This window comes from Oncorhynchus gorbuscha, unplaced genomic scaffold, assembly GCF_021184085.1.
Source record: "Oncorhynchus gorbuscha isolate QuinsamMale2020 ecotype Even-year unplaced genomic scaffold, OgorEven_v1.0 Un_scaffold_1537, whole genome shotgun sequence".
NCBI classification, from domain to species: domain Eukaryota; kingdom Metazoa; phylum Chordata; class Actinopteri; order Salmoniformes; family Salmonidae; genus Oncorhynchus; species Oncorhynchus gorbuscha.
The window spans coordinates 26,804-37,500 of NW_025746285.1; the positions used below are offsets into that span (position 1 = coordinate 26,804).

Genomic DNA, 10,697 nt, shown 5'->3' on the forward strand with positions numbered 1-10,697 from the left:
CTTACAGTGTACTAAAACATGCCTAACACTGTCGGTGTGATCAAGGCGGAAGCAAATTCAACTAAAACCCATGCAGTATTTATTTTTAGGGATTTTAAAATGTAATTGTATTCCTTGACTTTTCACAAGTACCACGATATGCGTTGTATATGGTTGCCAGTGTAAAGAGAGTAAATGCTACTTTCAGAATATTTTTTTCTTTCAGAATCAGAAGTGGTTACAGAACCTCTGTACTAAGTGACAACCAAACCTGCTTGGCAGGCCTTTCTGTTATTATGAAAGGAAAGGAGAAGCGGAGTCCCAAGTTACGAAAGAGTCCTTTTTCTGAAGCTGGAGACATTAGGTGTCGCCTTTTGCCCAATCTCATACGGCTCAAGACTACCAAAGAGAAATTAACATCGTTTTTGAATATCTTTTAACTGGTCATTTGATTTGCGACATGTACGTACACAGGGAGATGAACAGTGATTACCCCACAGGTGGGCAAAGCCCCGGTGAAAAAGAGACGGAACCACCACCTGCAAACGCTGCAATCGCCATGTATCATCAAAGTCCTGCGGCGTCACGACTGTCAAGTAGTTTACTGACGCTGCCTAAAGAGTTACCGGCTTTCTGTGCGTCCAACCACGGCATGCTCGTGATGAACCCGGAGTTGCTGAATTCACGGGCCGGTTCTCCTTATTATTCGGAGACACACATCGATAATCTTAACAATAAACGGAAGAAACCTGCGATCAAAACAAGGCAGGAACGCTTCGCAGGTTCCGGAACCGGTGAGTTGGTTTTGTAACAATGTTACAGCACAATCACTCAACGAGTCAGATAAATGGTGTCTCTACTTTTATCGATCCAAGACTTAAGGCTAAAATTTGAAATGTTCTCTTACTGATTTAAAGATGGGCATCTTGTAAAGATGTAACTTAGATATCGTAGCAAATTCGGGGGGTGGCCCCGATTGGGACTCGAAATCTGGTCAAATCAAAACCCGTTACGTAAAGAGGTCCAAACCTCTTGACGAGGTCTAAACCTCTTGACGAGGTCGTTAAGTGTTGGGTTCATGTCACTACAATGTAGTTAATTGCGCTGTTGAGAGAAGCGAAGCTGGTAACATTTCTTTGGTCTGACACTACTCTAAAAGCATCATTAGAAAATGCAACAAAGTTATGATTCATGTCCAGTGGTATTGTATCCGGGGTAATCTCGTTTAAACTATAAGAGTATTATATATACATAAATGCCTCCATGTATGCAAGCATGTTTGTTCCACAAATTCCAAACGTCATTCCAATCATTTAACCCCCAAAGCGCTTGCATCACTTCAAAGGCTCTCCTCCGCCTTTCACACGGCAACTGCAGGCTTTTGCTCCAGCCCTACTCTAACACCAGGAGCTGGGTTCATAAATATGGGTCAGGTATGTTAGAGAAGGAGAAACAGCAGACATCCATCCAGCACAGCCTCTGATTTGAAAAGGCTACTCCTGGTTCTCTATCTCACCTTTGCGTGTGGAGGCTTTTGCTCTGGCCCTGCGCCAACATTCCTGAACGGTCATTTACAGAGCTGCTGTTTCTCCCGTTCACCACTAGGTGGCAGTAGAACCCATGTTTTCACACTGACTCATTCCAATGACCTTGTAGTGCAGCTGTTGAAAAGCACAGCGCTACCACGCTTCTCCACACGGTTACACACACATACTGGACACACACAGCACGGTAGGAGTAAGAAACGCACACACAGTGAATCTGCTGAGGATACGATCGCTCCAGTCTGGTAAGTTAACGTTTTCAGCAGTAGCCTGTCTACCAGGATTCTAACCATGTTTTAAAGAACGTTTTCAACAGTAGCCTGTCTACCAGGATTCTAACCATGTTTTAAAGAACGTTTCAACAGTAGCCTGTCTACCAGGATTCTAACCATGTTTTAAAGAACGTTTCAACAGTAGCCTGTCTACCAGGATTCTAACCATGTTTTAAAGAACGTTTTCAACAGTAGCCTGTCTACCAGGATTCTAACCATGTTTTAAAGAACGTTTTCAACAGTAGCCTGTCTACCAGGATTCTAACCATGTTTTAAAGAACGTTTTCAACAGTAGCCTGTCTACCAGGATTCTAACCATGTTTTCAACAGTAGCCTGTCTACCAGGATTCTAACCATGTTTTAAAGAACGTTTTCAACAGTAGCCTGTCTACCAGGATTCTAACCATGTTTTAAAGAACGTTTCAACAGTAGCCTGTCTACCAGGATTCTAACCATGTTTTAAAGAACGTTTTCAACAGTAGCCTGTCTACCAGGATTCTAACCATGTTTTAAAGAACGTTTCAACAGTAGCCTGTCTACCAGGATTCTAACCATGTTTTAAAGAACGTTTTCAACAGTAGCCTGTCTACCAGGATTCTAACCATGTTTTAAAGAACGTTTTCAACAGTAGCCTGTCTACCAGGATTCTAACCATGTTTTAAAGAACGTTTTCAACAGTAGCCTGTCTACCAGGATTCTAACCATGTTTTAAAGAACGTTTCAACAGTAGCCTGTCTACCAGGATTCTAACCATGTTTTAAAGAACGTTTCAACAGTAGCCTGTCTACCAGGATTCTAACCATGTTTTAAAGAACGTTTCAACAGTAGCCTGTCTACCAGGATTCTAACCATGTTTTAAAGAACGTTTTCAACAGTAGCCTGTCTACCAGGATTCTAACCATGTTTTAATGTTGAACCTCTTCTACTGTTGGTCCGTTGCTCAACTCTCTTTCATTTTCTCGATCTTTTTCATGGCTCTGGAACAGTTATGTAATAACACCCTACTCTCAAGCAAACTGTTTTATTCTCTCTCTCTCTCTCTCTCTGGGGCTTGTGGGTAAGATTGTTGTATGTTGTTTGATGTACAGTGGTTTGTCAAAGTATTCACCCCCCTTGACATTTTTAATATTTTGTTGCCTTATAACCTGGAATTAAAATAGGTTTTGGGGGAGGGTTGTAAAATCACACAACATGCCTACCACTTTGAAGATGCAAAATATTTTTTTGTGAAAGAAATAAGACAAAAACTGAACTGGAGCGTGCCTCCCCCAAAGTCAATACTCTGTTTAGCCTCCTTTTCCAGCTGACAGTCTCTTAGGGTTTGTCTCTATAAGCTTGGCACATCGAGCCACTGGGGTTTCTGTCCATTCTTCAAGGAAAAACTGCTCCAGCTCCTTCAAGTTGGATGGGTTCCGCTCGTGTACAGCAATCTTTAAGTCATACCACAGATTCTCAATTGGATTAACCTCTCTGAACAATCCATCCCGGATCAGGGATCATTGTCATCAGCAACGCTGAATAGCATAGCGCCACAGTCAAATAATATTACTAGAAAATATTCATGAAATCACAAGTGCAATATTGCAAAACACAGCTTAGCCTTTTGTTAATCCACCTGTCGTCTCAGATTTTGAAGTGATGCTTTACAGCGAAAGCAATACAAGCGTTTGTGTAAGTTTATCGATCGCTCAACAAAACAATAAGTACACTTAGCATCAGGTAACTTGGTCACAAATCAGAAAAGCAGAAATTAAATTAATCGTTTTCCTTTGATGCTCTTCGGATGTTTTCACTCACGAGACTCCCAGTTAGAAAACAAATGTTTTGTTCCATAAAGATATTTTTTATATCCAAATACCTCTGTTAGTTTGGTGCGTTATCCCAGGAATCCACCGGTAAGAGCGGTCACGACAACGCAGACGAATTCCAAATTATATCCATAAAAATTACAAAATGACAAAATTTTGACAGTTTTGGTGACTTTAGAGTGTTTTCTATCCTAATCTGTCAATTATATGCATATTCTAACATCTGGTCCTGAGAAATAGGCCGTTTACTTTGGGAACGTTATTTTTCCAAACATAAAAATAGTGCCCCCTAGCTTCAAACTGCACTGGGCCTTTAACAAACTGCACTGGGCCTTTAACAAACTGCACTGGGCCTTTGACAAACTGCACTGGGGCCTTCGACAAACTGCACTGGGGCCTTCGACAAACTGCACTGGGGCCTTCGACAAACTGCACTGGGGCCTTCGACAAACTGCACTGGGGCCTTCGACAAACTGCACTGGGGCCTTCGACAAACTGCACTGGGGCCTTCGACAAACTGCACTGGGGCCTTTGACAAACTGCACTGGGGCCTATGACAAACTGCACTGGGGCCTATGACAAACTGCACTGGGGCCTATGACAAACTGCACTGGGGCCTTTGACAAACTGCACTGGGGCCTTTGACAAACTGCACTGGGGCCTTTGACAAACTGCACTGGGGCCTTTGACAAACTGCACTGGGGCCTTTGACAAACTGCACTGGGGCCTTTGACAAACTGCACTGGGGCCTTTGACAAACTGCACTGGGGCCTTTGACAAACTGCACTGGGGCCTTTGACAAACTGCACTGGGGCCTTCGACAAACTGCACTGGGGCCTTCGACAAACTGCACTGGGGCCTTCGACAAACTGCACTGGGGCCTTCGACAAACTGCACTGGGGCCTTTGACAAACTTGTTGCCCTACACCTTCCTTCACCATGCTCCTACACTTTCCTAAGAAGTGTAGGCCTGCGTGTTGCTACCAGACTCCTGCGTGTTGCTACCAGACTCCTGCGTGTTGCTACCAGACTCCTGCGTGTTGCTACCAGACTCCTGCGTGTTGCTACCAGACTCCTGCGTGTTGCTACCAGACTCTTTCAGACCTGTGTCTGTTCATGGCAGAACTGACATACCCCTTGGGGGTGGTTTCCTGGATAGTGGTTAGGCGTTGGATTAAAAAGCAAGCTCATTAGAGAATCCCAATTGAAAGTGCTTTTTAGTCCAGGACTAGGCTTTATCAGTGTCCTGGAAACCGCCACATTTAATTTAGTTTTCTAGAGATGGATAGATGGAACCCATTAGTGGCAACACTGTTGTAGGCTCTGCCCCTTTATGGTGCGGCCGACCTAACTAACTTACTTCATCATTTTAGCCACGAGATTGTAGAATGGTGGTGTGTGTTTGATTTCAGAAGACATTCCCAGCGGGGTTCTATTCTGGAGTTCTACAGACGGAGCCGGAATGTTTTGTAGACAATGGATGGAACAGCTTAGACGTCCTTCTTAAAATGGCATCCCGTTCTCTGTAGGGATGAGACCTGGTGTGAGATGGATGGACCTGCTACGACCTCGAGGTTGTATGATTGTAGAGTGGCTTTGGGAACTGTTGAGTATCTCACATCACGTGTCATTACAAAAAACATTGAGTTCTGTGTGGGCAGTCAAGCAGTATCAGTGTTAACCATCATTTATATAGCCAGCCAATGTGGTCCTAAGGGTCTAGTCTAGCTATATCTAGGGCCTAGTGGAATAGATGGGTCTAGTCTAGTGGTATAGATGGGTCTAGTCTAGTGGTATAGATGGGTCTAGTCTAGTGGTATAGATGGGTCTAGTGGTGTAGTCTAGTTATATCTAGGGCCTAGTGGTATAGATGGGTCTAGTCTAGCTATATCTAGGGTCTAGTGGTATAGATGGGTCTAGTCTAGCTATATCTAGGGTCTAGTGGTATAGATGAGTCTAGTCTAGCTATATCTAGGGTCTAGTGGTATAGATGGGTCTAGTCTAGCTATATCTAGGTCCTAGTGGCATAGATGGGTCTAGTCTAGCTATATCTAGGGTCTAGTGGTATAGATGGGTCTAGTCTAGCTATATCTAGGGCCTAGTGGTATAGATGGGTCTAGTCTAGCTATATCTAGGTCCTAGTGGCATAGATGGGTCTAGTCTAGCTATATCTAGGTCCTAGTGGTATAGATGGGTCTAGTCTAGCTATATCTAGGGTCTAGTGGTATAGATGGGTCTAGTCTAGTGGTATAGATGGGTCTAGTGATGTAGTCTAGCTATATCTAGGTCCTAGTGGTATAGATGGGTCTAGTCTAGCTATATCTAGGTCCTAGTGGTATAGATCGGTCTAGTCTAGCTATATCTAGGTCCTAGTGGTATAGATGGGTGTAGTCTAGTTATATCTAGGGCCTAGTGGTATAGATGGGTCTAGTCTAGCTATATCTAGGTCCTAGTGGTATAGATCGGTCTAGTCTAGCTATATCTAGGTCCTAGTGGTATAGATGGGTGTAGTCTAGTTATATCTAGGGCCTAGTGGTATAGATGGGTGTAGTCTAGTTATATCTAGGGTCTAGTGGTATAGATGGGTGTAGTCTAGTGGTATAGATGGGTGTAGTCTAGTGGTATAGATGGGTCTAGTGGTATAGATGGGTCTAGTGGTATAGATGGGTGTAGTCTAGTGGTATAGATGGGTGTAGTCTAGTGGTATAGATGGGTCTAGTGGTATAGATGGGTCTAGTGGTATAGATGGGTGTAGTCTAGTGGTATAGATGGGTCTAGTGGTATAGATGGGTGTAGTCTAGTGGTATAGATGGGTCTAGTGGTATAGATGGGTGTAGTCTAGTGGTATAGATGGGTGTAGTCTAGTGGTATAGATGGGTCTAGTGGTATAGTCTAGCTGTATCTAGGGCCTAGTGGTATAGATGAGTCTAGTCTAATTATATCTAGGTCATAGTGGTATAGATGGGTGTAGTCTAGTTATATATAGGGCCTAGTTGTATAGATGGGTGTAGTCTAGTTGTATCTAGGGCCTAGTTGTATAGATGGGTGTAGTCTAGTTGTATCTAGGGCCTAGTGGTATAGATGGGTGTAGTCTAGTTGTATCTAGGGCCTAGTTGTATAGATGGGTGTAGTCTAGTTATATCTAGGGCCTAGTGGTATAGATGGGTGTAGTCTAGTTATATCTAGGGCCTAGTGGTATAGATGGGTGTAGTCTAGTTATATCTAGGGCCTAGTGGTATAGATGGGTGTAGTCTAGTTATATCTAGGGCCTAGTGGTATAGATGGGTGTAGTCTAGTTGTATCTAGGGCCTAGTGGTATAGATGGGTGTAGTCTAGTTATATCTAGGGCCTAGTGGTATAGATGGGTGTAGTCTAGTTATATATAGGGCCTAGTGGTATAGATGGGTGTAGTCTAGTTATATCTAGGGCCTAGTGGTATAGATGGGTGTAGTCTAGTTATATCTAGGGCCTAGTGGTATAGATGGGTGTAGTCTAGTTATATCTAGGGCCTAGTGGTATAGATGGGTGTAGTCTAGTTATATCTAGGGCCTAGTGGTATAGATGGGTGTAGTCTAGTTATATCTAGGGCCTAGTGGTATAGATGGGTGTAGTCTAGTTATATCTAGGGCCTAGTTGTATAGATGGGTGTAGTCTGGTGGTATAGATGGGTGTAGTCTGGTGGTATAGATGGGTGTAGTCTAGTTGTATAGATGGGTGTAGTCTGGTGGTATAGATGGGTGTAGTCTAGTTAGATGGGTCTAGTTATATCTAGAGGAAAAGGGGGGATTCTTGCAAGCTGAAGAAAACCATCCCAACCGTGAAGCACGGGGTGGCAGCATCATGTTGTGGGAGTGGCAGCATCATGTTGTGGGAGTGGCAGCATCATGTTGTGGGGGTGGCAGCATCATGTTGTGGGAGTGGCAGCATCATGTTGTGGGAGTGGCAGCATCATGTTGTGGGAGTGGCAGCATCATGTTGTGGGGGTGGCAGCATCATGTTGTGGGGGTGGCAGCATCATGTTGCGGGGGTGCTGCTGCAGGAGGGACTGGTGCACCTCACAAAATAGTTGGCATCAATAGGTAGGAAAATTATGTGGATATATTGAAGCAACATCTCAAGACATCAGTCAGGAAGTTAAAGCTGGGTCGCAAATGGGTCTCCAAATGGACAATGACCCCAAGCATACTTCCAAAGTTGTGGCAAAATGGCTTAAGGACAACAAAGTCAAGGTATTGGAGTGGCCATCACAAAGTCCTGACCTCAATCCTATAGAAAATATGTGGGCAGAATGGAAAAAGCGTGTGCGAGAAAGGAGGCCTACAAACCTGACTCAGTTACACCAGCTCTGTCAGAAGGGATGGGCCAAAATTCACCCAAATTATTGTGGAAAGCTTGTGGAAGGCTACCCGAAACGTTTGACCCAAGTTAAGCAATTTAAAAGGCAATGCTACCAAATACTAATTGAGTGTATGTAAACTTCTGACCCACTGGGAATGTGATGAAAGAAATACAAGCTGAAATAAATAATTCTCTCTTACTATTATTCTGAAATGTCACATTTTTAAAATAAAGTGGTGATCCTAACTGACCTAAAACAGGGAATGTTTACTGGGATTAAATATCAGGAATTGTGAAAAACGTATTTGGCTAAGGTGTATGTAAACCTCCGACTTCAACTGGTTGTGTGTGTGTTATATATATATATATGAGTTAATCGGTCTATTAATTTCTACAATTTGGGCCAAGTGGTATAGAAATGACATGAGCAGGTAAGCCAGTGGAAAGTTGTCTGGCATTTAAGTGAAGGACACACTGGTATGTACTCTCTCTCACACACACACAGTACACACATAGTACACACACACACAGTACACACACACACACAGTACACACACACACCGTCTCAGAGAGATGTTCACTCAGACAGTGTCACTTTATCCGTGCGTGACACATTGACATTTCCACCCTGGCAGTGTACTGTGTTCCATCCCCTCTGCTTCTCTGATCTGCCCTTCTCTCTCTCTGTCTGTCTACTGCTCTGATCTATCCTTCTCTCTCTCTCTGTCTGTCTACTGCTCTAATCTATCCTTCTCTCTCTCTCTGTCTGTCTACTGCTCTAATCTATCCTTCTCTCTCTCTCTGTCTGTCTACTGCTCTGATCTATCCTTCTCTCTCTCTGTCTGTCTACTGCTCTGATCTATCCTCTCTCTCTCTGTCTGTCTACTGCTCTGATCTATCCTTCTCTCTCTCTGTCTGTCTGTCTACTGCTCTGATCTATCCTTCTCTCTCTGTCTGTCTGTCTACTGCTCTGATCTATCCTTCTCTCTCTCTGTCTGTCTGTCTACTGCTCTGATCTATCCTTCTCTCTCTCTGTCTGTCTGTCTACTGCTCTGATCTATCCTTCTCTCTCTGTCTGTCTACTGCTCTGATCTATCCTTCTCTCTCTGTCTGTCTACTGCTCTGATCTATCCTTCTCTCTCTCTGTCTGTCTACTGCTCTGATCTATCCTTCTCTCTCTCTGTCTGTCTACTGCTCTGATCTATCCTCTCTCTCTCTGTCTGTCTACTGCTCTGATCTATCCTTCTCTCTCTGTCTGTCTACTGCTCTGATCTATCCTTCTCTCTCTGTCTGTCTACTGCTCTGATCTATCCTTCTCTCTCTGTCTGTCTACTGCTCTGATCTATCCTTCTCTCTCTGTCTGTCTACTGCTCTGATCTATCCTTCTCTCTCTCTGTCTGTCTACTGCTCTGATCTATCCTTCTCTCTCTCTCTCTCTGTCTGTCTACTGCTCTGATCTATCCTTCTCTCTCTCTGTCTGTCTGTCTACTGCTCTGATCTATCCTTCTCTCTCTCTGTCTGTCTGTCTACTGCTCTGATCTATCCTTCTCTCTCTCTGTCTGTCTGTCTACTGCTCTGATCTATCCTTCTCTCCTCTCTCTCTGTCTGTCTGTCTACTGCTCTGATCTATCCTTCTCTCTCTCTCTCTCTGTCTGTCTGTCTACTGCTCTGATCTATCCTTCTCTCTCTCTCTCTCTGTCTGTCTGTCTACTGCTCTGATCTATCCTTCTCTCTCTCTCTCTCTGTCTGTCTGTCTACTGCTCTGATCTATCCTTCTCTCTCTCTCTCTCTGTCTGTCTGTCTACTGCTCTGATCTATCCTTCTCTCTCTCTCTCTCTCTGTCTGTCTGTCTACTGCTCTGATCTATCCTCTCTCTCTCTGTCTGTCTGTCTACTGCTCTGATCTATCCTCTCTCTCTCTCTCTCTGTCTGTCTGTCTACTGCTCTGATCTATCCTTCTCTCTCTCTCTCTCTGTCTGTCTGTCTACTGCTCTGATCTATCCTTCTCTCTTCTCTCTCTGTCTGTCTGTCTACTGCTCTGATCTATCCTTCTCTCTCTCTGCTCTGTCTGTCTACTGCTCTGATCTATCCTTCTCTCTCTCTCTCTCTGTCTGTCTACTGCTCTGATCTATCCTTCTCTCTCTCTGTCTGTCTACTGCTCTGATCTATCCTTCTCTCTCTCTGTCTACTGCTCTGATCTATCCTTCTCTCTCTCTGTCTACTGCTCTGATCTATCCTTCTCTCTCTCTGTCTACTGCTCTGATCTATCCTTCTCTCTCTCTGTCTACTGCTCTGATCTATCCTTCTCTCTCTCTGTCTACTGCTCTGATCTATCCTTCTCTCTCTCTGTCTACTGCTCTGATCTATCCTTCTCTCTCTCTCTGTCTGTCTACTGCTCTGATCTATCCTTCTCTCTCTCTCTGTCTGTCTACTGCTCTGATCTATCCTTCTCTCTCTCTGTCTGTCTACTGCTCTGATCTATCCTTCTCTCTCTCTGTCTGTCTACTGCTCTGATCTATCCTTCTCTCTCTCTGTCTGTCTACTGCTCTGATCTATCCTTCTCTCTCTGTCTGTCTCTACTGCTCTGATCTATCCTTCTGTCTGTCTGTCTGTCTGTCTGTCTGTCTGTCTGTCTGTCTGTCTGTCTGTCTGTCTGTCTGTCTGTCTGTCTGTCTGTCTGTCTGTCTGTCTGTCTGTTCTGATCTATCCCTCTCTCTCTGTCTGTCTGTCTGTCTACTGCTCTGATCTATCCTTCTC

The 10,697-nt window shown here is 44.1% G+C and overlaps 1 protein-coding gene across 2 annotated transcripts in view; it reads left to right on the top strand.

Moving 5' to 3' along the window:
- The first annotated feature begins 498 nt into the window (after positions 1-498).
- Positions 499-10,697, top strand: part of LOC124023194 (nocturnin-like) — a 46,266-nt gene continuing 36,067 nt past the window's right edge. Inside the window, exon 1 of one of the 2 annotated variants that reach the window (XM_046337722.1) lies at positions 499-773. In XM_046337722.1, the coding sequence (XP_046193678.1) occupies positions 539-773 (235 nt within the window). In that variant the 5' untranslated portion in view covers positions 499-538. Of the gene's footprint in view, positions 774-5,140; positions 5,178-10,697 lie in introns of those variants that run through there. The other variant, XM_046337723.1, reaches the window with a different exon arrangement.